Source organism: Crocuta crocuta, unplaced genomic scaffold (genome assembly GCF_008692635.1).
Source record: "Crocuta crocuta isolate KB4526 unplaced genomic scaffold, BGI_CrCroc_1.0 scaffold503, whole genome shotgun sequence".
NCBI classification, from domain to species: Eukaryota; Metazoa; Chordata; class Mammalia; order Carnivora; family Hyaenidae; genus Crocuta; species Crocuta crocuta.
In genome coordinates, this window is record NW_027527143.1 from 167742 (window position 1) to 193401 (window position 25660).

The 25660-nt window shown below is 40.0% G+C and overlaps 2 protein-coding genes across 5 annotated transcripts in view; one reads left to right on the forward strand and one right to left on the reverse strand.

Annotated features, from left to right (window-relative positions):
• Nucleotides 1-12360, reverse strand: part of PTCD2 (pentatricopeptide repeat domain 2) — a 49536-nt gene extending 37176 nt beyond the window's left edge. For 2 of the 3 annotated variants that reach the window (XM_077759820.1, XM_077759752.1), the window contains exons 1-4: nt 12245-12360; nt 10154-10246; nt 6497-6626; nt 2347-2464 (exon numbers count right to left, since the gene is read on the reverse strand). In XM_077759820.1, the coding sequence (XP_077615946.1) occupies nt 2347-2464; nt 6497-6626; nt 10154-10246; nt 12245-12356 (453 nt within the window). In that variant the 5' untranslated portion in view covers nt 12357-12360. The remainder of the gene's footprint in view (nt 1-2346; nt 2465-6496; nt 6627-10153; nt 10247-12244) is intronic. The other variant, XM_077759862.1, reaches the window with a different exon arrangement.
• A 107-nt stretch (nt 12361-12467) lies between these two features.
• MRPS27 (mitochondrial ribosomal protein S27) overlaps nt 12468-25660 on the forward strand; it is an 85223-nt gene continuing 72030 nt past the window's right edge. The window contains exons 1-2 of one of the 2 annotated variants that reach the window (XM_077759491.1): nt 12468-12546; nt 19865-19942. In XM_077759491.1, coding sequence (XP_077615617.1) covers nt 12474-12546; nt 19865-19942 — 151 coding nt within the window. In that variant the 5' untranslated portion in view covers nt 12468-12473. Of the gene's footprint in view, nt 12547-19864; nt 19943-24317; nt 24370-25660 lie in introns of those variants that run through there. The other variant, XM_077759631.1, reaches the window with a different exon arrangement.

Consider the following 25660-nt stretch of genomic DNA (forward strand, 5'->3'; position numbering starts at 1 on the left):
TTTGTTCTTATTTTGAGAGCCCACTATGCAGCCCACTAGGGGTTGAAAATAAAAAGAATGATAAACAACACACATAACACTGCTCTAACTCCAGTGGGGCTTATCGTCTAGCAGAGCTTAAATTCTGGCATGGAAGACAATGAATGAGTAAAACCAGTGAAAAAGTAAAATGTAATTTCAAGTTATCAATAAGGGCTACAAAGAACAATGAAACAGGAAAAAGGGATAGAGTAGATGATAGAAGGTTGGGTCAGGGAAGGCTTTCTGAGGAGACCTCAATGAAGTAAAGGAGAGACTCGATGATGAGGGTGTAGACCATTCTAGTCTGAAGCCATGGGTGTGGCATGTCTTAGAATAAGCAAGCCCAAGAGTGGAGTGAGCAAGGGGGATGGCAGGTGATAAGATACTACAAGGGGCCTCTAAGTCATGGTCAGGGGTCTGAGTTCTCCTCCGAGTGTGATGAGAAGGCCCAGAGCAGTCCTGTCCACAGTGTGAGCCATATAGGTGGTTCTATATTTTCAAGTAGCTTCATCAAAAAAAATAAAAATACATGAAGTCAGTTTTAACAATGTTACCTAACCCACTAAATCCAAAATAGAATTTCAACATGTAATCAATAAAAAAATTAAGTACTTTTTCTTTTTTATATCAATCATGTGAAATCCATCATGCATTTTACCCTTATAGCCCATGTAATTTGTTTCTATTTTAATTTTTAAAAATTTTTAAATATTTATTTTGAGAGAAAGAGAAAGAGAGAGCGAGTGAGCACACAAGCAGTGGAAAGGTAGAGAGAAAGGGAGACAGAGAATCTGAAGCAGACTCCAGGCTCTGAGCTGTCAGCACAGAACCCAACATGGGGCTTGAACTCAAAAACTGTGAGACCATGACCTGAGCTGAAGTTGGATGCTAACCAACTGACCCACCCAGGTGCCCCAACATCCCATGTAATTTGAACTAGTCACAGTCCCAGGGCTCCATACATACATGTAGAGAGTGGCTATGATACCGGCAGCACTACAGGGTTCAGCGTAGGGGGCACAGTAAATTAAGAGTGAAAACAGGATTAGGCTTTAATGTCACTGGACTCAAATTCAGTTTAATCTGCTACTCTAGGAAACTTAGTTATATATGATTATTTCATGCATTGGTCTAAGTTTTATTTTAAAAAAACAAAAACAAAAAAACAATTGAAGTTGTATTTTCTTTCTTTTTGTTGATCAATATACTCATGGCTTGTCATTACAGTAAAATTTTCATTGTCCTTCATTTTCCTTTAATCACAACATGATTATTGAACAAATAATACAAAAACTTATAGTAAGAATTTTCTGTAATTCTACCCCCTAAAGGTAAGTAGTAGGAGTTTCATGTAGATCCTTGCAAATTTTTAACAGATATATACTAAAATATAAATATGTATATTTTCCTTTAAGGAAAAAAATAGGTTCAAACCAATCCACACTGTTGTAAAACCCCCTTTTCTCTGGTTACTAATACAGTATAATCCTCTTTCTAAACCATGGGTGTCCTTAAAATAGGGGCTAGTCAAGAATTAGCAGTTCCACCATGAAAAGAACACTTTATATGGAGTATAAGACAGGAAGACAACTTAGGAGGGTTCCTAAAAATACAAAAGTGTCCCAGGTGGTCAGCCCTGCCCCCAAATGTTTCTGACCATGTATGATTTCATCATGTCTCTAAGTCCCAGTTTCCTCATCTGTAAAATGGATAGAATGACAGTATCCACCTCACCACGGTGGGTGGGGAACAAATCAAACAGGTGTAGTGCTTAAGCAGATTGCTGAGGACACAGAAAAAATTCAATAAATAATTACAGAAAAAATTATCATTATTTTTGTTTTTAGGAAAAGAAAATCAGAAGATGTGAAAGTATTGTAAAAGCCAGAAAAGCACTAAACAAGGTGGCCATCAACAAGAAGTAACAAATATAAAAAGAAAGGAGAAGGAGAGGGGAAGAATAGGAAAGGCAATCTTAAAACGCCGCCTGTCTGAAACTATCCCCCACTAAAAGCTTCTCTGAGAGGTCAGTCCCCAGGTCATAACCAAGGAAGGTAGATCCCTTAGAATTTGTACATGCATCTATTCCACACCTGTCCTACACCTCTATCTAAAACAACTGAGGCCTTTTCATAGCAATGGACTATAAGGAAAGCTTAAAATGCAGGTAAGAGCTCATTCCTTCAGCTCAGCAACCTTGCTCTGAAAAATCTAAGCCAGGAATAACGTGTGTAAGAGAGATGCCTTCCTTAACATCACTAAAAACACCCCATGCTCAGCACAAGGAAATCACTTTGACAGGGAAAGTAATCAGGAGACAAGAACCTGGTCTTTGATGAATTCCAGTGCAGATTCTTCAAGACCCAACTCGTAGCACAACCTCATGAAAAGTGGTCCAAATTTATACTCTCCCAAAGTGACATTTCTGTTCTCTGCATGGTACCTGGTAACAAAAACGATTCAGTGAGTCAAACGGTGAGATGCAGGGAAAAGGACAGACAGGTTGTGGCATGTACTCTGCTAACTGCTGGGGACACAATAAGGAAATGAGGTACTCTCACAGTCTAGAGGGAGAGAAGTACAGAAGTGAGGACAATCAGAGGAATTCTGGGGTGAAGTATACCAGGCATTTAAAAGAAAGGGTTTGTGGGGCGCCTGGGTGGCTTAGTCGGTTAAGCGTCCGACTTTCGTTTAGGTCGTGATCTCGNAACAGCCTGCTAGAACGAGTATTAGCATACATCAGGGAATAACCAGGATCTTGCACCAGCAAGCTCATGAGAATGGCATGGTATCTTTGTATGGACTCCATCTAGAGAGGAACGAAACAAAGGAGTGAAGTGATGCTCTGTCCTCCTCAAATTTGACTTCTCCACAGAGGATGTCAGACACCCTACAGATGTACTTTACAGTTTAGACCCATCGCTGTTTTTCTCTGCTCAGGCAAAGGCATATGTGAACTACCATCACCTTGCTAAACAAATTAAATGCTGTTTTGAAGTTCAGTTTTAGGAAAAAGCAAATTTCATACAGTGATATCTTATACATTGCTTGAGATTTCTACAAGCAGTCAGTCCACCAGTTAGGATTCAGAGCTGAAAACTGCTAGCATAAATTAACTTTCAAAAACCAACTCTTTCTGTTTTACACACCAAGAAGACAATCTGGTGACAAAATAAGTATCTCATGATTATTTGTAAACCAGATTTTAGTAAGACTCAATATGTGAATAAATCACACATACCTTGGGAAAAGCTCTGACTTTAAAACCAGAAGGCTTTTTTAGCTTCTGCTAAAATCATGAGGACAGCTGCAGTAACATTATGGACAGTGTATCCTAAACATACACACTTACTGCCAAATAGAATGATGATATGTACTTATAAAGATACATTTTATAATCAAATTATCGAAATTACAAAATATATTCATTGCTTCATTATAAGTTATGAATTAAATTATATCAGTTGTATACATTGAATATACATGATTTTTAGCTGTCAATCATACCTCAATAATACTGGGGGGAAAAGAATTAGGTTATTTAAAGGCAATATAGTACAGTGATTAAGGATTCTTAGATTCTGATTCCAAACTGACAATTTAAATCTCAGCTCTTTTCCTTACTGTCTAATCATGAACAAATTAGTTAACCGCTCCATGCTTCAGTTTCTTCATCTGTAAATGGAGATAAAAGTTCAACTCAAAGAGTTTTTGTAAAGATTAAGAATGACATGCCTACTAGCACACAGAAAATCTTCCATATGTGTTAGCTCTTATAAAATAGGAGGTATGCCGTGGAAAAACTTTTTAAAAAATCAATATATTCAAAAAATAGTGTCATGAAAAATTTGTGCCAGATTAAAAATAAAATAATGCAAAAACAAAAGTTTTCCCAATTTAGAGGACATTTATACTAATAAAAGTGCTAAAAATTCACAGAGATCAAGTATTACCACTTCTTGACAAGAAATGTTCAAATCAGAGAATCTAAAATACCCCTAATAAACCATACACTAACATGTGGTCAAGACAATGGGGGGATAAATCTGCTCATTTTTGACTCAATAAAGAGCTTATGTTCTGACTCATTACTCTTCTTCCCCAGTAGTGGGGTGCCTGTGTAAGCAAGACAGAGAACAGGTTGGTTAGGCCATGAACCTGCCCATTTGCCCACTTTTCCAGCTATCCACCAGTAAAGGGAAGAGATAGCAACTGGGTGGAATTACTAGCCACGATTTAGATTTGGGTAGTAAAAACTGATAGTAAAACAAGCCAGAGGGTCTAAAATGATTCATCTTTGTGAAACCGAGATGTTGCACAGTTGTGAAACCGTGCAAATGTAAATTAGCAGAACCCTTTTGGAAAATAATCTGGCATTTTGTATCAACAAATTTTTAAATGTTCATATCCTCTGATCACCTCCAAAAAGAAAGAATATGTTTTATGCATAGAGTTGTTCATTGCAGCGTTATTCATACTGATGAAAATATCAAATAATTCAGACATTCAACAAGAGGGGTACCTGACATACAATGGAACATTATAAAGTCATTAAAATATAACATCTAAAAAAAATAAATAAATAAAAAATAAAATAAAATATAACGCCTAATTAACAAAAACATTTATGCTATAATACTAAGTAGAAAACACTATCATTATGCATACAGTAATTATTAGAAATGTGTAAATAAACCCTACCAAAACCACACAATCTTTGCACATAAAAAACCAGTGAGAAAATGGGGGTGCCTGGGTGGCTCAGTCGGCTAAGTATCTGGCTTTGACTCAGGTCATGATCTCATGGTTTGTGAGTTCGAGGCCCAAATTAGGCTCTGTGCTGACAGCTCAGGGCCTGGAGCCTGCTTCAGATTCTGTCTCCCTTTCTCTCTGCCCCTCCCCTGCTCATGCTCTGCCTCTCTCTCTCTCAAAAATAAGTAAACAATAAAAAAAAAAAAAATCAGTGAGAAAATGTATCAAATATCGACAGTGGCTGATCCATCCGGAGGTGGAGTCCTTCCTCTCCACTGAGGGTGGGTGTGCCAGGTAACTTGCCTTGACCAAGAGAACAGACAGAAGTGAGGCTGGGCAGTTTACAAGGCCTGCAGCTTCCACTTGTGGTGGGTGCCGGTGCAGCCTCGGCTAGACTCAGTAATGGTGACACACTCCAAGGGGAGAGGGGCCACAAGGACTCAGGTGTCAGAAAGACAAGTAAAGCCTCTCGGACCTTCCAGCTCAGACTCTATAGCTGACTACAGAGGAGCAAGTGACTTAAGGAGACACCAGTACAGAACTGTCTGGCTAGCAGGCCTCAATTCCTGACCCTCAGAAATAATAGATAATAGTTAATAGATAACAGAGAAAAAAATAAATAGTTATCATGTTAATGCCATTAAGTTCTGGGATGCAGCAAGAGACAACAAAAATAGCAGAATCTGTGATATATTCTTCTACCTCTTTTTTGGGGGTTTTCAAACTTTCAATGAATTGCATGTAATTTTCTGTTTTTTCCTTTTCAAAGATAACATTAACTTTTTCATATTTTAAAATTGATAATGCCCACTATAGACAAGTTTGAGAAATCAAAAAAGTACATATTTAAACCAAAAAAAAAAATGTGTAATTGCCCGAGAACCACAATTAACTTTTGGTACATACTCTTCCAGTATTCTATATATGAACACCCTTGTATTATTCTCTCTACATTATAAATGCAGGTCCATGTATAGAAATCTATCTTTCAAGAATGATTAAAAAAAAAAAAGGCCATAAAAAAAAAAAAAGGCAATGAATTTAATTTGAGAAACAAAGCCTGTTATTTTGGGTCATACATTCTTCCTGAGTAAGTGAAACCTTTGCTGGGTTTCCTAACAGCAGACTATGATTACACGGAAGCTCCCCTGATGTAGGAAAATGACAATGGATAAGAGAAATAGGCATTTGCCTGGAGGAGAGAGAGATGAGCTAGGAGTCCATGAAGTGGTCCCAGTGAGACATGATGAGGCCTGAACTAAGACACTGGTAATGAGGACAGAGATCGGAAGGCCAGAGATGACAGACACTAGGGAAGTGGAAGTGGTAGGATTTCTTACCCTGTCAGAGAGGAGAGGAAATAAGATTAGGGGAAAGAGGCTCCCAGTTATCTGTCCTGAGGGGTTAGTGTGACAGAAAATAGTAAAAAGAAGCAATTTGTGTAGTTGAATGTGATATATAAGTGGAGTTCATTAGGCTGGTGATTTCTTAGGACATGAATTCTGGTTTTCTATCCTCAGTACCTGGCATGTAGAAGGAATCCAGTAAGTGTCTGCTCAGTGAATATAAATGCCTGGAGCTCAGGCAGGCATGTGGGCAAGAGATTTGAAAGTCCTCAAGGTATAGTTGCCAGGTGAATCCATGTTAAGTGGATGAGATTCTTCAGGAAAAAGAAGAGTGAAGAAGAGACCAAACCTGGCAGAACTGTATGGAAACACCTCACCTGTAAATGACACTTTTAGCCAGTTCCATGTCATCCCGGGAATCACACAAATGAAGCAAGGTTTTCAACTCGTCTTTCAAGATGAGCTTGTTCTGGGTCAATTTCTCTTTCACGTTTCTCAGATAGGTTTCTGGAAGAAAGCAGAGTGTGGTGGCCATCACTCAGGCTGACTGGGACAGTCAGGAGTCTGACCTCAGGGAGAAGGGGAACCTGGATTCTGGCACACTGCAAAGAGGTACTGAGAGGGTCTCCCATTACTGACTAGTGTCCTCAAGAGCAGTATCACAGAAGGTCTATGAAGCAAACCACCTGTGCTTCAGGGGCACAGGACAGGGGCCCACTCAGAACTTTCTAGCATATAATCTCTAAGGGTAAGAACACAGGAACATGCAATTTTGACTACCTGGGTGATCCTTCTGCACACTAATGTTTAAGAACTAATGTCCCAGAGGCTTAGTCCAAAAAACTATTGACAGGTGACCCATTAGGAAAAAAAAAATGCAACCAAGACATCGAAACCATCAATTGGCAGGGTACCTAGCAGGAAAACTGAAAGGAAATGTGTACTGAAAATGGGTTTGCCCCAGTGGTTGGCCCACAGGATTTAGGAATATTTGAAGTCTCTTTCATTTGGTTCAACTCTCGCTTTCATTTCTCTTGCTCTTCCTACTCAGTTGTTAGAAAGCATGCCACAGTACTACATAATGCACACAGGGTAAAAAACCCAAACAAACATCCTCTCAATAGCAGCAAACACGCTTGGTTACAGAATCATTTCAAAGTGGTTATACTTATCTCTGTCCCCTGTCTTGTATCTGATCAACCGTGGAGACAGTCAAACATCAAAAAGAAACACTGCTTCTTGGCATTAGGAAGGGATCAGATTCTCGGCAAAATGTAGGATGGGATGCAAGGCCAGCGCTAAAGAAGAATCTGCTTCCTAGAAGGCAGAGCTGTTCTCAGTATCAGAAACTGCCAAGAAAAGTCTACGGGTTTTGGTCCAAGGCCTGGAGCTTTGAAGGAAAGCTGCTTCAAAGAATGGCACAATATACACTGAAAGATAAGACTAGGAAGCTGAGGCAGATACTGTTCTCAATTTAAAGAAAATAAGGCCCACTTGGTTTAAATTAACGCTATGGGCAATCCAATCTTTAATTGCAGAGCCATGTCAGAGTTAAAGGTTTTATTTAGAGACGGAAAGATCTGGGCTATAAGCTAGGCTCTGCTACTTGCATGCTGTGGGGAGAGCCTTGTCTGTTAGACTTGACTCCATGTGTAAAGTGAGAATCATGAGAGCTACCTCATGGGGTATCCTAAGATAATGTACGTCAAGCATTTAGCACAGGGCCTGGCATATAATAAACTGGCAGGAAATCATGCACATTGTTCTCATTTTCATTCTATCACTTATTAGATTTAAGAGAATTTATACTATCTTAAAATTTTTAATGGGATGACTTAGACTTTTTAATAAGCCTTAAGAATCCAAAATTTCAACAGATGTAATTTGTACTTTGAAACAGATAATAAAGATTTAAGTGCTCGTGAGCAACACAAAGAAGGCTAAGGCATGCTTCCTATCCTCAAAGAACTTAATCTATTTGAGAAAACACGATTCTGTTATGCAAAGCTATCTGAAAACTGAGGGGCACATGAGTGGCTCAGTCAGCTAAGTGTCCAACTTCGGCTCAGGTCATGATCTCATGGTTTGTGACTTCAAGCCCCATGTCAGGCTTTGTGCTGACAGTCAAGAGCCTGGAGCCTGCTGCAAATTTGCATCTCCCTCTCTTTGCCCCTCCCTGGCTCGCACTCTGACTCTGTCTCTGTCTCTCTCTCAAAAATAATAAACATTAAAAAAAAATTTTATTTTAAAACGACAACTAAGGGAGTGACAGGTGACCAACTATATAAATAGAAAGAAATCAGGGTGGCAGAAACAGACCAGGTCTGGTGGAAGTGGAAAGGTACCAGAAAGGAAAAGGCTGCATAGGGCTGGAGAAACTCAGGAGAGGGGAACATTCTTGGTGTAAGAATCAGCATGAAAATAGCATAGCATTGGGCACAGGGGAAGGTGGTGAGGGAAGACATGTGACTACATTAACAGGAAAACATACTGGACTCCAGAAAGGGTAAGGAGTCCATTATGGAGCTGGGAAGATGGCAGCAGTTGGGGTGGGGGCGGGGGGGAGGATGTACACAGTGTGGTGAAGGACAGAGGACCACTGTGCGTTCTTATGATGAAGAAATGTTAACAGTATTTTATAAATATCCGTCTGAACAGGGAGTAGATTGGCACTCACCACATTAATTGCCTTTCAGAACATATGCACAACTGTGACAGCCTTAGAGACAGTACAACAATTGGATGAAAGTAAAAAATGACATGAAGCCCTAACTCTGCCAGCTTCACAAAGCTCCAAAAATCTATGAGTAAGAAGCAGACTGCATCCAGACTGAGTAAAATCTGAAGTAAAATATCCACTAGAGATTAATATTTTCTCCCTCACTCTGAAGGCTTCTCTTCTCATTCCATAGGTGGTATAATGTATCTGATAAGCAAAGAGATGAGGAAAGACTGATTTCTGGAGGGCTAGAAGCAGTGTTTATTAAGTGCTCATAAACACTGACAGTGAAAGGAAGGAGATCTGAAAAAGTCAGTAGGGACAAGCTAAACTGTATTAACAAAGAGAAGTCTTGCTGTGCTTATCAATTTAAAGTACTGGAAAAAATGTGGAGAGAGGGAATGAATTCAACAAGAGTTCTCAGATGCTGACGGGAGTAAGAACTAGGGTAGTAGTGTGTTTTCAGCTTCTGTAATAAAAATTTTCAAACATACCCAAAAACAGAAAGAGAACAGTATAATGACCTCTCATGTGCCCATTACCTAGGTTCCAAAATGACCAACATTTTACTAATTGAAAAAAAAAAATCTTTGTTTTTGCCTATTGACTTTTTCAGCAGAGGAGAAAAATATGGAACTGTATTCCACATGAGATGGTTTTGTTTCACTGCATTTCATTTGTGGATAGATATGTATGTGTATAGTGGAGACGGTGTGCAAAATGTACTTTTTATTCAGAGGTGTTTCAAAAAGTGTTAAAGCCAGTCATCTTGAGCAGTTTTCAGACTTCAGTGGGGCTTTAGGTTGGGCATTTCTACTCCCAGTTGCTGTTAATTCTAGACTTTTAGTTTGGGTGTCAGGAATCTAGAGAGAACTGGTCCCAACACAAGTTTTCGTATTTCTCTGGGATCCTGATGAAAAGTACATTTAAGAGTAGACTAGGAATGGGGCGCCTGGGTGGCTTAGTTGGTTAAGCGTCCGACTTTCGCTTAGGTCATGATCTCGCGGTTCGTGGGTTCGAGCCCCGCGTCGGGCTCTGTGCTGACTGCCAGCTCAGAGCCTGGAGCCTGTTTCAGTCTGTGACTCCCTCTCTCTCTGACCCTCCCCTGCTCACGCTCTCTCTCTCTCTCTCTCCTAGAAATAAATTAAAAAAAAACAAAAACAAAAAACAAACAAAAAAAAGAGTAGACTAGGAAATCAAGAATAAATTATGCCAATTTCTTCTCAGACATAAGGTAACTGAAGGAGACCAAACCTATAAAGACAGAAAAAACCTGAATGATACATCAATGAAAGAACAAAATAGATTGAATTACCTTTGGTGCCAGGAAGATGATAGGCAATAACCACCTTCTTATGTTGAAATTCTTTTAATTTCACAACATTATCTGTAAGTAGATATCTTTTAGCTACGAATAAGAGAAAAAAGCAAAATCATTTTTATTCTTTTATAGTTAGTGAAGAACAAGTTGATAGTCTCTGGGCCACCTGGGAGGCTCAGTCAGTGAAGCGTTTAACTTCGGCTCAGGTCATGATCTCATGGTTTGTGTGTTTGAGCCCCGCATTGGGCTCTGTGCTGGTATCTCTGAGCCTAGAGCCTGCTTTGGATTCTGTCTCCCTTTCTCTCTGTCCTTCCCCTGCTCCAGCTCTGTCTCTTTCCCTCTCTCAAAAATAAACAAACGTTTAAAAAAAAAAAAGTTGATTGTCTCTTTCTAATAACTGATCTTCACTTAATATAAATAATCCATCTGGACAGCTACAAATATGTCACCATAGAGAGGAAAAAAAACCCATCTCTAAACTATGAGAGAATGCAAATTCTTACCAAATTTTATTTGTGTGTGTGAAAGGAGCTAGTGGTTAACTGTATGGAAGTGGGTTGAGAGGAATCTGGGATGTGAAAGACAAATAGATATTCCCCATCTGGTTACAGGATAAGAAGAGAAACAAAAAAACAAAAAACAAAAACTAAAGGTTACCATTTAAATGTCAAATTGTTATATCTAGTTTTGGTTTATCCAGGAAGAAGCATATAGTATAGGTGAAAAAGCTACAGTGTGACCACTGGAATTCCCAGCACTGCAAGTTTTGAAAATGAGGAGTTCTAACTTCTCAGATTTGGACTGTTGGTATCAAAGTACATCAGAAATCACTGACTGCAGCTTAGCAGAACAGTAAGTTTGGGGAACATTATTTGTTTAGGATGTCTGGCTGTGTATGCAGTGGACCATCGTCAGAGAAACATCCACTAAAAGACCTCTCTGTACTGCAATAACAGCTTAACAATAATAAGTGTTGTTTTGGGGCACCTAGATGGCTCAGTCAGATGAGCATCCAACTCTGGCTCAGGTCATGATCTCACAGTTTGTGAGTTCAAGCTTCACATCGGAATCACCATTGTCAGTATGGAGCCTGCTTCCATCCTCTGTCCCCCTCTCTGCCCTTTCCCTGATTGTGTGCTCTCTCTTTCAAAAATAAACATTGGGGCGCCTGGGTGGCTTAGTCGGTTAAGCGTCCGACTTTCGCTTAGGTCATGATCTCGCGGTTCGTGGGTTCGAGCCCCACGTCGGGCTCTGTGCTGACTGCCAGCTCAGAGCCTGGAGCCTGTTTCAGAGTCTGTGACTCCCTCTCTCTCTGACCCTCCCCTGCTCACGCTGTCTCTCTCTCTCTCTCCCTCCTAGAAATAGATAAAAATATTTAAAAAAAATAAACATTAAAAAAATGTCTATTTATGAGAAGGCAGTCCATAGAAGTGGTTACAGTAGGAATATACTGTTGGGCTGCCTGAGGGCAAATCCTTCCTTTACCAGATTCCTCTAACCTTGGGCTAATTACTTGGTCTTGCTGTTTCTATCTTTGTAAACAGAGAAAAGAATGGTACCTCTCTCATCGGGTGGTTTCAAGAGAAAAGGAATATACTTAAAATGTAAAGTAACTGGTGACACTAATGTTAAATATTTTATTATCACTCACCAGCATAATCAAATTTTATCATTTCCATAAAGCTATTAATGGACAATTTTACAAATGAAGAACCCAGCTCAAGTTCTTTCAGAGTGTAAGCCCTAAAGTTGGGACACGAAACTCAGTCTAAGACCTCGACTCCCAAACTTTGTAGAACAGTACACCCAAGGGGGAGGGGGATTTTCAGACCTCAGCGACGCTCCATCTGACAGGCTACAATAGCCCCCAGGTTAAGACTCCAGCCCGGCCATCCTCTGGTTCCCCAGACGACACCCAGGGGCCAGTGCTGCAATGCTCCCTGCCAAAGGGCACGAGAGCATAGGCTGCTCCAGGCCAGTGAGCGACTGAGGCGCTTTTAGTTCCCCCCAAGCGATGCCTCCTAAGGTGTCAATCTCCCTTCTGTCCCATTTCTCCCCTCCTTCACGACCAGGGGCCGCGGATACCTCCGAGAGGACAGCGGCAGCATGTGGAGCCTGAGCCTCCTACCCCGGGATATGCGGAACTCTGCAAGGTAAACAGTAGAACATGCTTCGGAAGCCGAACGGTGGCAGCCATGCTGTCCTGGGCCGCAACAACTATGGGTGCCGCGGAAGGGGGCGGAGCATCAGCCTGTGACCCCACCCCTTCCTCTCGCGCAACCCCTGGACGTTCATCTCCTTGGTATACTCCAAGATGGCAGCGCACGTAGTGCGGTGCTGGTTTCCTCTGGCGCGGAGAGTGTCTCTGCCTCCATTCTCCCTGGCAGGTTTGTCGCCGCTTTGATTATGTGGGGCTACTTCATTAGGGACCTGAGAGCTCTTCCTTTTTTTTTTATATTTTTATTTATTTCTAGGATAGAGACAGCGTGAACAGGGGAGGGTCAGAGAGAGAGGGACACACAGACTCTGAAACAGGCTCCAGGCTCTGAGCTGGCAGTCAGCACACAGCCCGACGCGGGGCTCGAACCCACAAACCGCGAGATCACGACCTAAGCGAAAGTCGGACGCTTAACCGACTAAGCCACCCAGGCGCCCCCTGAGAGCTCTTCCTTAAGTGAGAGGAGCCGTGGGTTTTCAACAGGACAGGAAAGGTTGCTGGGTTCTGGTTGCCACAGAAACCGTTTGCAGTGTTGGGTAGCACGAAGTGGGAGGTATGGTCCTGACCCGTATCCTTCCCCAGAATAGTGCCTGCAAGCCCAAAAGTGTGAAGAGTAGAGGAAGTCATGGCTTGAGGGCTTTTGTCTATGATTTGCTGGGTTTGTGTTAGGGTGGTCTTCTCTTCACTGACCATGTAGAGCCCAAAGGTGCCCATCCCAGAGCTAGAAGTTTTCTTTCCTACCCGCTTAAGTGTCCTTGGAGGGGCGTCGAAAACCTCACGCTTGGTCAGACCTCCGGTCTCCACTTGGGATAAGCATTTCAGTACTCGTTTCGCATTACTTAATAACCTGGGGCACAACTTTTGAGTGACCTTTCTGTGCCACAGTTTTCCACGTGTAGATACAGTAGGTACTTCTGAAGTACCTTGGACCTTTGAACAGCTCGGGGATTAGGGGTATGGTACCAGGCAGTTGAAAATTTGTGTTTAAGTTTTGACTCCTTCAAAGGCCTTACCCATCACAGTCTATTAACACTTTTTTATGTTTTATATAATCATATACTGTACTCTTACAGTATGATTAAGTAAAATGCAATAATCATAGTTTATGTTTCCAACATACCTTCTCTGGCTCCTATTAAGAACCAACACCTACTCTGTTGTTCACACTTGTTTAGCAACAGCTATTAACTATGGGCATGAAACCTCATTGTTAGCCACCAGGTTTTCTGATAATTGGTTGACCTAACAGGTGAAAATGTTTAGTGCCACATGTTAAGTATGTACAGTACCTGGCATGTCATTAAAAGTTAGCTGCTGTACCTATTTGGTAGCCTGTTTAATTATGGTGGTTACTAAATGCTTTTCAATTTAAACAGGACTTTGAATTGCTTTTCAGGGAGACCATCATGGTTCCATAGAGTTTGGCACAGTCATTCTAAAAAGGGAATGGAAATTAGGTAAGGGTGACTTCAGAGAATTTTCAGTTAGCATTTTGTTCTTAAACTGGTGAACATGTAATTTACACCTATGTTCTTCCATTGTGGTAGCTACTAGCTACATGTGGCTATTGGAATTAGTTAAAACTAAGTAAGAAATTCAGTTTTAGTCACAGTAACCACATCTTAAAAATGGTTAGTAGGGACATATGCTTAGTGGCTACAGTTGTATAGCTCAGAATTGAACTATTTCCATCATTATAGAAAGTTCAATTGAATAAGCACTAAGTTAGACCATAGAAGAAAGGAGTCTTGAAATCCGTAACTGGAAACTATAAGGCAAGTAATAGAATCATGTAGGAACATCAGGAAAGACATACCATGTGATTTCATTCCTGTGTCCAATTTAAGAAACAAAACAGATCAGCATAGGTGAAGGAAAAAAAAAAAAGGAAAACAGACTTTAAGAGTTTTTTTTTTTTTTTTAATTCTGAGAGAGAGAGAGAGAGAAAAAGAGAGTGAGAGTGAGCCAGAGCAGGGGAGGGTCAGAGACAGGGAGATACAGAATCTGAAGCAGGCTCCAGGATCCAAGCTAGCAGTCAGCACAGAGCCTGATGCGGGGCCTGAACCCATGAACCATGAGATCATGACCTGAGCTGAAATTGGACGCCCAACCGACTCAGCCACCCGGGCATCCCAAGAGATTCTTAACTAGAGAGAACAAACTGGGTTGATGGAGGGAAGTGAGTGGGGGATGAGCCAAGTGGGTGATGGGTATCACAGAGGGCACTTGTGATGAGCACTGGTGTTTTAAGTGATCACTAAATTCTACACCTGAAACTAATTTTACCATATATGTTAACTAAGAATTTAAATTAAACTTGAAATAAAAAGGTATGTAAGGTACCATTCAGAATTTCAAAATGCTGATAAGGAGCTTGACTTTTAAGTCATCAAAATATCTTGAGCTGTTACAGGGTAAGAGAGGAAAAATATACTTGGTACAAATTAGGAAAGTGATTTAAATACCTGAAGAGGGGAGTGCCTGAGTGGCTCAGTCAGTTTATCATCTGAATCTTGGTTTCTGCTTGGAGTCATGATACCACGAACCGTGACGTCAAGCCACGCATCAGGCTCTGCTGACTGTGCAGAGTCTGCTTGGGATTCTCTCCCCCTCTCTCTCGGTCCATCTCTCCCTGCCCCCACATAAATAAGCTTTAAAAAAAAAAGTATTTTAAAAATAAATAATACATGAAGAGGGTAGAGAAAGGAAATGTACTGGGTGAACATTAAACACATAATGTGCCCTCATTTAAACTGATACAAGGTAGGCCCTATCTTTCGTATCATGAAAGGGTGTCAGACTGTGCAGCTTGCCCACATTTCATACCATTTCTTAGCAAGCCAAGGATTCCAACTTAACATTTTGTGACTCTAAAAGGCTATCTGTATCGACAATCACACTGCTTTTCTTTGGATGGAAAACATATTTGGAGACACTGGTCTAAAGGCCAAAGTAACTGTAAAATGAGTAAGAATATAGATAGAGCCAGTCACTTCTCACTTAGTGTTGAGATTCTGGTCCTGGCTGGAGGATAATTAAGTTCAAGAAAGGTTTGTAAATAACTGCTGGGTAGCATATTATTCAGAGTGGGATTAATCAGGCTCAGACACCCAAACCTGTAAGGTTCTTACTATTTTTAAAAGGCTTACAGAAACATTCTTAAAAGACTGTTTTAAGGTGCAGTAATTTCTTATTGGGGTTTTAACAAATTACCCCAAATGAAGTGGTATAAAACAATACAACTGTTACAGTTCTGTCAGTCACATGTCTGACAGAGGGTCTTGCCATGCTAAAATCAAGGTGTTGAAAGGGACAGGTTCCGGGGTGCCTGGGTGGCTTAGTCGGTTAAGCGTCCGACTTTTGCTTAGGTCATGATCTCGCGGCTCGTGGGTTCAAGCCCTGCGTCGGGCTCTGTGCTGACTGCCAGCTCAGAGCCTGGAGCCTGTGTCAGAGTCTGTATCTCCCTCTCACTCTGACCCTCCCCTGCTCATGCTGTCTCTCTCTCTCTCTCTCTCCTAGAAATAAATAAAAATATTAAAAAAAAAAAAAGGGACAGGTTCCTTTCAGGATTCTCTAGGGGATTGTCTGTGTCCAGGTCTTTTCCCTCTTCAGGAAACCACTTGAATTCCTTGGCTGATGCTCCCCTTTTTCCAATGCATTTAACATGAATAAGAGCAAGTCAAGTTTTCTATCACTCCATCCTTCACACATCTAGGTATTTGTGTCTCTCTTCCCCCTTTTAAAGACCACGTGATTACATTGGGCCCACCTGGATAACCCAGTACAGTCGCCTCACTTTACGATCAGCTGATTTACTGATCTTAATTCTATCTGTAACCTTAATCCCCCTTAGCTATTACCCTAACATATTCACAGGATCTGGAGATTAAGACATAGACATTTTTTGGAGGGACATTTTTCTGCCTACCAAATTGGGCCACACATTTCTAGGTTTATCATTTATTTCTATTGGTCTAGGAATGTTTTCCATTTGCTGAATTTAAACTCTTCATCCTTATACCCTTATCCTTTTGTTCTACACTAAAATGGAGATGGAAAGTGATTACTGGTTACTTTCTTGAAAAGCAAACATTAAATAGTTCATATATATATGAAGGTTGCTGGGCTTACCATTTGTAGATTTATGGTCCTCCTTTGTTTTGTTTTCAGTTCACGTGATGCCCATGAACAACTGCACACAAAGGGCATTCTTGAGCTATCTTTCCCCACTATGACCTCCCTTGCTTTTTGTCTTATCTCCCAATTCGAAATTCTTGATTGACCTATATGATTGCTTTTCTGACTCCAGAATCAGGAGGGGTGATTTCTTGTGCTAGAATGAAGCATATTCTAGAGAAAGAAATATAGATAAGAAATTATAGTAAGTGGAGAATAAGTCACTGGTATCCTGAAGTATATAGCTTAACAGACCTATTCTTAGCTCTTGCTCACATAGAGAAGGGCTGTTCCTGTTTCTGACAGAAAGGAGAGACCTTCCTGGTTTAAAAAAATTTAGTATTTAGTTTTGAGAGAAAGCAGGCGAGAGTGGGGGAGGGGCAGAGAGGTAGACACAGTATCAGAAGCAGGTGTCAGGCTCCACACTGACAGCACAGAGTGTGATGCGGGGCTCAAAACCAAGAACCATGAGATCATGACCTGAGCCAAAGTTAGATGCTTAACCCACTAAGCCACTCAGGCACCCAGGATCTTCCTGGTTTTAACATTGGAATTCAGTTTGCATAAAAATGCCACTATAAATTTATGATTGGGTTATCTAAATTCTTTTCATTCTACGTAAGAACACGCAGGAACCTTCTTAACTGTCATTGAGTTCAGTTCCTTCATTTGCAACTGCCGGATCTCTCATTTTCTACCAGCTGGTAAAATTCAGACCAAATCTCTGGTCTCACCCCTGACTTGGTGTACAGCTACACAGCTAATGCCATTGAATTTTATTCATCGTTCTTCGCAGATCTAGGAATGTAACAATTTATAGCCTTGTTTTTGTGGAAAATGTATGCTAAGTTCCCAACATCTAATTGCTTAATAATCCACTTGAAGTGTAGATCCTTTTTAATAGTTATTATTTCTTTAAAAAAGCTTAGTTCTGCTTTGAGACAGTCTTTGGAAGGCTTTTCATATTATCACATCATTGATTAAGCTTGAGACCTCAAATTTAACATGTTATTCTAGTAAAGGTCTGCCCTTTACTAGACCTAATTAAGGTAAGGAAGGGATTGGTTTGTGTATAAAACACATAGATGTGTTTATAACGTTTGTTTTAGTTGGGAGATGGATAGAGAATAACAGTAGCTTACAAATACTGTGTTTAGTCAGCTTCCATGCTGTTGAGTTATGGACTGACCTTTAGGTAATTCTCTGCCATTTCTTCCTTTTTTTTTTAATGACTTTATTGAGATACAGTTCACATTATCATACACTTCAAATTTAATATATTATTTAGCATATTTAGCATATCATTCTAGTAAAGGTCTGACCTGTAATTAAGGTAAGGAAGGGATTGGTTTTTGTATAAAACACATAGATGTCTTTATATAATTTACTTTAGTTGGGAGATGGATAGAGAATAACAGTAGCTTGCAAATACTGTGTTTAGTCAGCTCCCATGCTGTCGAGTCATGGACTATGACCTTTAGGTAATTCTCTGCCATTTCTTCCCTTTTTTTTTTTATGACTTTATTGAGATACAGTTCACCTATCATACACTTTATCCATTTCGGGAATTCAATGCAGTGGGTTTTTTTGTACATACACAGGGTTGTGCAATCATCACAATCAATTTAGCACATTTTCATCACCTCAAAAACCTCTCATACTCATTAACAGTCACTCCCCATTTTCCTACAAGTTTTCCTGACTCCCTCCCCTCCAGATCTGGTCAACTACAGATCTGTTTATAGATTTGCCTATTATGGACATTTTATATAAATGTGGCCTTTTGTGACTTGCTTCTTTCTCACTTAGCATAACGTTTTCAAGGTCATCCATGTTATAACCTGTTTCAATACTTCATTTCTATGTATTGCCAAAAAATAAGCTACTGTAAGAATATACCACATTTTATTTTTTATTAATTGATGGATATTTGCATTGCTTCCACTTTTTGGCTATTATGAATAATAATGCTAAGAACATTTGTATACCAGTTTTTGTGTGGATACATGATTTCATTTCTCCTGGGTATAGACCTAAAGGTTGGATTTCTGGGTTGCATAGTAACTTCATGTTAATGTTCTGAGGAACTGTCAGACTTTTCCAAAGTGCCTGCACCATCTTACATTATTACCTGCAGTATGTGAGGGTTCCAGTTTGTCTACATCCTTATCAATAGCTATTATCTGTGTTTTTTAGTATAGTCATCCCAGTGAGTATGAAGTGCTGTTTCAGTGTATTTTGCCTTTCCCTAATGGCAAATGATATTAAACGTCTCTCCATGTACTTGTTGGCTATTGGTGCTTTTTTTTTAAAGAAATGTTTGTTCAAAGCTTTTGCCCATTTTCCAGTGGGTTATTTGTCTTTTTAATTTTTTTTTAATTTTGTTTAACGTTTTATTTATTTCTAGGAGAGAGAGAGAGAGACAGCGTGAGCAGGGGAGGGTCAGAGAGAGAGGGAGTCACAGACTGAAACAGGCTCCAGGCTCTGAGCTGGCAGTCAGCACAGAGCCCGACGCGGGGCTCGAACCCACGAACTGCGAGATCATGACCTAAGCGAAAGTCGGACGCTTAACCGACTAAGCCACCCAGGCACCCCTTGTCTTTTTAAGTTTTGAGACGTAAGAGCCATTTACATATTTTGGATATATAAGTCCCTTATCAGATAAATGATTTGCAAATATTTTCTCCATTCTCACCATTTCTCCATTCCTTGAGCTCCTGTCTATTGAGCATTGCCATATGCCAGTCATTGTGCCAGGTACCCTGAATGGAGCTATGCCATGTAGTGAGTTACCTCAAATCTGGCTTGTTAGGTTTTTCTTATTCATAAGCAGGGTGCTGGGTTGCTGGGCAAGATACTCAGCTGTAGGGGAAGTTAGGATAAATATGCTGATCCAAGCCAGATGGAAATGTTTTTAGGACTAATGATTACAAAGCATTCGATTTGTGAGTTAAGCAATAGTTCAGCAAGTATTTGGGTTCTAAGGAGTTATAGGGCTCACCTAGGCTATAACTATTTGTTGTCAGGGGCAACAAATAGTTTCTAGCCCTAAACTAGAACAAAATTACCAGCATTCTTACCCATAACATTATTATAGATATTTTCAGTTTTTTCTGCATCTTCTACTTGTTAGATGTTGAATGCATGTTGTCATGAACTGAATTATGAACTGTGCGGTATTGGTTAGAGTATCATACTAGAATCTTTACATAATCTAGTACATTGAAAATAGGACAAAGATATGTTTAATAAGACCTATAAACTGAACCTGTTGTGAAACCACACCTGTTGATAATTGACTTTTTCCTCAGGTAAAAGAAGCCTGCTTTCTGCAGCATATGTGGACAGCCACAAATGGGAAGCAAGAGAAAAAGAACACTGTCACCTTGGTAGGTACCTATTAGGCTGTTATATATGTCATATCAGTCACTCTTTATCATCATGTTCATGTATTTATGAAATGATGCTTTTATGATGATCCCATTCAGATAAGCACATTTTAAGTTTCAAAAAGAATTAGACTGTAACTTCACACATGACAAGATCATTTTTGCTATCCTGCAAATTTGTTTTTCATCTTTGCCTTGATGATGAGTGCCCCTGAATTATGTAAACAATTCTTTCTTGTTTTTTGCCCACTTTTGTGATATAGCTAGTTAACGTGCAGCTTGTCTCTGTTTTACATTATCTGCAGAGGAAACTATTTTAAATATTTTCATCCTTTTTTATTGTCATTTCTTATGGTCTTCAGAATTCTTTCTGACTCTATTATCAGGTAATACATTTGAAAACAGTTTTACAATCTCATATAAGCCATTTAGGGAAAATAGTTGGCTAACATCTTCTCAAACAGTAGGCTCCTAATTATATTTCCCTTTCCCTGTTCCTTAGGTCATATTACCAGATAGCAGCCTTTTTTTCTAAAATAACAAGGCCTAGAAGAAATCACTGAGCATATGAGCACTTTGTAGAAATGCAAATACTTCATATATGTAATATACATTAAACATAACATCATTAGGACATTAATAAAATCAAACAATTAAAAAATGGGGGAGGGGCACCTGGGTGGCTCAGTCAGGTAAGTGCCAGACTCTTGATTTTGGCTCAGGTCATGACCTTATGGTTTGTGGGATCAAGCCCTGTGCTTAGGATAGTCTCTCTCTCTCTCTCCCTCCCCTCTCCTACTCCCCCATCCTCTGCTTGCTCTCTCTCTCTCTCAAAATAAATAAATAAACTTAAAAAAAAAATAAAGTCAAACGATGGTGATAGTTTTTGGGATTGATATAATTTTTTTGTCAACCCCAGTGCTGATCTAATCTCAGATTTCTTTCTCTGCTTTTTTTGGGCTTATGTTCAAGAATAAAGTCCCCCTGTGTTTATGGATTCTTCTCATAACTGCTTTGGGGGGGAGACATTCTTTTGTAGCTGTCTGTAATGGCTAGCTTGGGATAGAGGTAGGGGTTTCAAAGAACCCATTTCCTCCTTTGATGGTGTTATTGCAAGAGCAGAGTTGGTGTGTGTGTCCTGGAATGGATATATAGACAGGGACTAACCAAAGCCGAGCTGTGGGGAATCTGAAGATGAGCCACTATGTACTTGCACTGAAATGTAAAATCGCTGTGAGTAGATAGAATTGCAGATGGATACCGATGTGGTATACTGGCAAAGTCCAGTACCAGGAGTGGCATTGTCATGAGTGACACAGATTTATTCACAAAATGGTGAACAACTCTTGGTAAAGTATGGAACAAATCCAAGTGTTCTCTTCAATTTACATAGTAGTTGCATCTCTGGACTAATTCAGCTTATTTTCAAATTACACCCCAAAAAGTACTTTGCATTTATATATAAAATGGAGTTCTGTTAAGTATCAATAGGTTGATTTTTTTTTTAATCATGTAATTGTCTGCTATGTCCTAGATGCCATGGTATGTGGAGTAAATGTTTGAACTTTTTATTTGTAAATTTTAAACTTCCAAAAATTTGTAAGATAATACAAGGAGCATATATAGTCTCTGCCTAGATTCACTGGATGTCATCATTTTGACCCTTTTGTTTTTGCTTTGGTGCTTTGGTGTAGACTACCTGACATTTCTTAAGAAGCCAGCCCCCTTTTTTAATAGAATATTCTTCTTTTGGGGTTTGTTTTATATTTCTTCATAATTAGATTCCAAAAGGCTCCTCTGGCTAGAATACTGTCAGTGAAATTGTGTCCTTCTCAGGACAACTTCTCATTGGAGACACCTAATGTCCATCTGCCCTCACATATATGCAGATACTTCATATATGTAATATACATTATACATAACATCATTAGGACATTAATAAAGTCAAACAATTAAAAAAAACGGGGGCGGGGGGGCACCTGGGTGGCTCAGTCAGGTAAGTGCCAGACTCTTGATTTTGGCTCAGGTCATGAGGTCAACTTTGATCACCCAATCAAATGTGTCTGATTTTTTCACTGGAGAGTTATTGTTTTTCTCCCTTGTGACTAATGGGCAGTTTGTGGGGTGATATTTTAATATCATGCCAATGTCCTGCTGCTTATCAAAAGTTTCCCCCTTGGTTTAGTATCCATTCAGCTTCTTGTCTAAATCAGTCTTTACTATAATGGTTGCAGAACAATGGTTTTCCAATTCCATTAATACCTCCACATTTAGTAATTAGTACTCAGTATTTAATGTGAGCAGGAGCCCTCCCTTTTCTCCCACTTCTTTCTTTCTCTGTTTATTATCAGTATGGTCTTGTGGGTGGTAGATTCCTCTTTTTCTTTTAATGATTCATTAGCATCCTTCTTATTTTGGTGGTCAAAGTGTTTCAGAGTTGGCTGGTAGAAACCCTTTCACCTTGATTCCCAATGTTCCATCTTGTACCTTTCCTGCTCTAGACCTGGAATCCACTATTTCTCCAAGAAGTCCTGGTTCCTTTTAGTAAGGAATGGTGTTAGAAACCGATATCGGTGCACTAGATGTCCTTTTGCTACTATGGGGTTTTTGCCTCTTTGTCTATTCAGTAGATAGAGTTAGGAAAGATAAGGGTACATGTACACATAAACATAATACGCACATACATGCATATAAGGTTACGTGTACATATCTTACAGATAATGAATTCATGCTAAAACCTCCAATTGCAGTTCATCCCCTGAGGTTCTTCCTTGCATTCCTCTAGTCCATATTTGTATCCGTCTTCTATAATGAAAACTCTGGCCCCCAGCAGAGTCAGTGTTTTAATGTGTGGACAGTCTCTGCATTGCAGGTTATCAAATTTTCTTGTCTTCTGATCACTCAGTACTCCCTGCAGTCATTGTGACAGTCAAAAAAATATCCCCACATTTCTTTAGAAAATGGGCATTTGTGCCTTTTCGGGCCAATAGTGCTTTTTTTGGGAATCACCATTCTAGTCATAAAACCAACATGAATTCCACTAATTATGTTGCAAGGTTGTTCTGATATGCCTTTTATGAACTGTAAAAAAAAAAGTGCTGTGGAAGTACAGAGAATAGTTTCAGGAAAACTATTGTTAACACTTTGCTAGGTATGAAGGGAAATTTAGAAAAGACTGTTCCTTGGTATAGGATATAGTAGGCTCTTTGTTATTAGGGGACAAATTTATGGGAACTTTGTCATAGATTTATGAATAAGCAGCAGATATTTGCCGAAGAAGAAGTGTAATAAGTCTGCAACACATGTGGGTAATTGTCTTCTCTCCGTTAAAATTAGCATAGTTGGAAAAGCAGTAATGGCTACCATTTACTGAATGCTACTTAGCCTAGAATACTCTGCCTCTGTGCATCATGGATCCCTATCCAGTCAGAATTTTTTCCTCACCCTATATTCTTACCGCACTTTGTACCTTCGTTGTGACATTTGATGTGGTGAAAAGTCTGCTCTTCAGGGACACACATCTGGATGTGAGCCCAAGCTCTGCCAGCTTTCAGAAACTGTCATTTAACCCTCGTTCGTGTTGCTATAAATTAGGGAGGATTGTAAAGCCTGCTTCAGTTAATACCCTGACCTATATAATAGGTGCTCCAGAAATAGGTGAAATGAATGAATCTCTAACTCCTTGATTCTACACTATATGAAAGATTAGGCTATGAGGTGAGATACGGTTTTTAAACTCCAAACTGTTTAGAAGAAAGAGGCTGCTTGAGACAGTATTGTTTTCATTCTATGTAACAAAATGTAATTAAAACTTTCGCGCCCATGTGATATTACTGCATGTTTTCCCTAACTCGTGAGTGTTTGGGTTGAGATGTGGGTCATCAGAATTTGAGTCACTGCGCCCAGGGCTGCATCCCTAGGATCGTGCAGTAGGTGGCAGCGCCGCCTCTGCGGAGGCCGCCGCGCAGCTTTTGGAAGCCGGCTGGCTTTTGGGTGCGGACCGTTGGGGGAAGCCTCCTCCGTACGCGCGTGCGCGGAGTGCTGCCCTTAGAATGTGGAGCGCAGTGATTGGGCGCTGCGACCTGGTGCGGGCGCGTTGATTGGGGAAAGGAGGAGGGGCGATATGAGGCTTTTACTCCGTGCTTCTTCATTGGAGGGCGTGGGGTGGAGTGGAGCGAGGTGGACAGCGAAGAGCCCTGGGTGTGGGTGTAGCGCTTCGGCTTCCATCTGCTTGCGTGATTTCGCCTCCATGCGATATACTTGCGGATGACATAGATGTTCGGTGTTTTCTCTGACGGGCGTGAGGCTCTGTTGCTTCCTGTCCAGTCTCATTAGTGGTTTTCTATTAGAGCCTTGGGGGCGGGCTAATGGGGATCTGTCCAGCCCCAGTAGGACTATGGAGGTCACGATTAAAACCACGAGTGCTAGTAAGTACCTACACTGCAGTTTAGGGATCAAGCACGGTATGAATGCTAGTCAGGTGCTCTGACAAAAGAGTCGAAAGACGGCCTTTATTGGTTGCTGAGCACTTCAGCCAGCTGATGCAGCTGCTGCTCATAGATGAGGAAACTGAAGCCATATTTTGACATTTTCTTAGGGCCATTGCCTTTATGCTGAAAAACAGCTTTCTAAATGATTGCTGTAGTAGTGTCTTCACTCGCACTGAACAATGGATTTCTTGCTTTAAAAAAAAAAAACAACAACCTTTTGGGAAGCTGGGTGGCTCAGTCGGTTAAGCCTCCAACTTCGGCCGGGGTCCTGATCTCACAGTACATGGTCATGATTTCTACTGACAAGCTCGGAGCTTAGAGCCTGCTTCGGATTCTGTCTCCCTCCCTCCCTCCCTCTCTCTCTCTCTCTCTCAAAACAAAACAAAACAAAACCTTTTGGTTGCGGTATAATGTATACTGAAAAAACGCGTAAATCATAATGTTTAAATTGATGTACTATCACAAAGTGAACAAACCTATGTAAGAAATAAAACATTCCTCCTCCTCAAGAAGCCCTAATGGGGCTCCCATTATCAGCTCATTGCTAACATTTACTTCATCTCTAATTCTACTCATTCTCCTATCCTGATCCTTTGATTTATTTTGAGGCAAATCCCAGTATCTAATTTCATCCGTAAATATTCTAATATATCTCTCAAATATAAAGGTGCTTTCCATTATCACTTAAAATTTTAATAATTATTTAAATGTGGAAAATACGGTCAGCGTTCAAATTACCCCGATACTTCATAAATCTTTTTAATGATTTGGTTGAATCATTATGCAGATAAGGGCCATACAGTGCAATTCATTATATCCCCCCCTTTTCTTGCCTCTTTTAAAATCTTTTTTATGGAAATACATAAAAATTAGGTTGGTATAATGAACCTCATGTGTACTGTCACGTGGCTTCAGTAGTTGTTAGTTGCCTGCTAGACTTGTTTCATCAATTCCCTTTCCTGTGACCTGATTACTTTTTAACATTTGTTAGATCATTTTATGTGTATGTTCACATGGACCTCTAAAAGATAAGGATTTTTTAAAAATCTAATTATAATATTCTCACTTTTAAACATCATTCATTCTTTAACATCATTAAATATGCCATCAGTGTGTACATATCCCCAAATGTTTTATAAGTTTCTTTTTAATTTGTAGTTTGTTGAAATGGGACCTGGGTAAGGTTCATACATTGTAATGTGTTGAGATGTCTCTTAAGTAAATATTT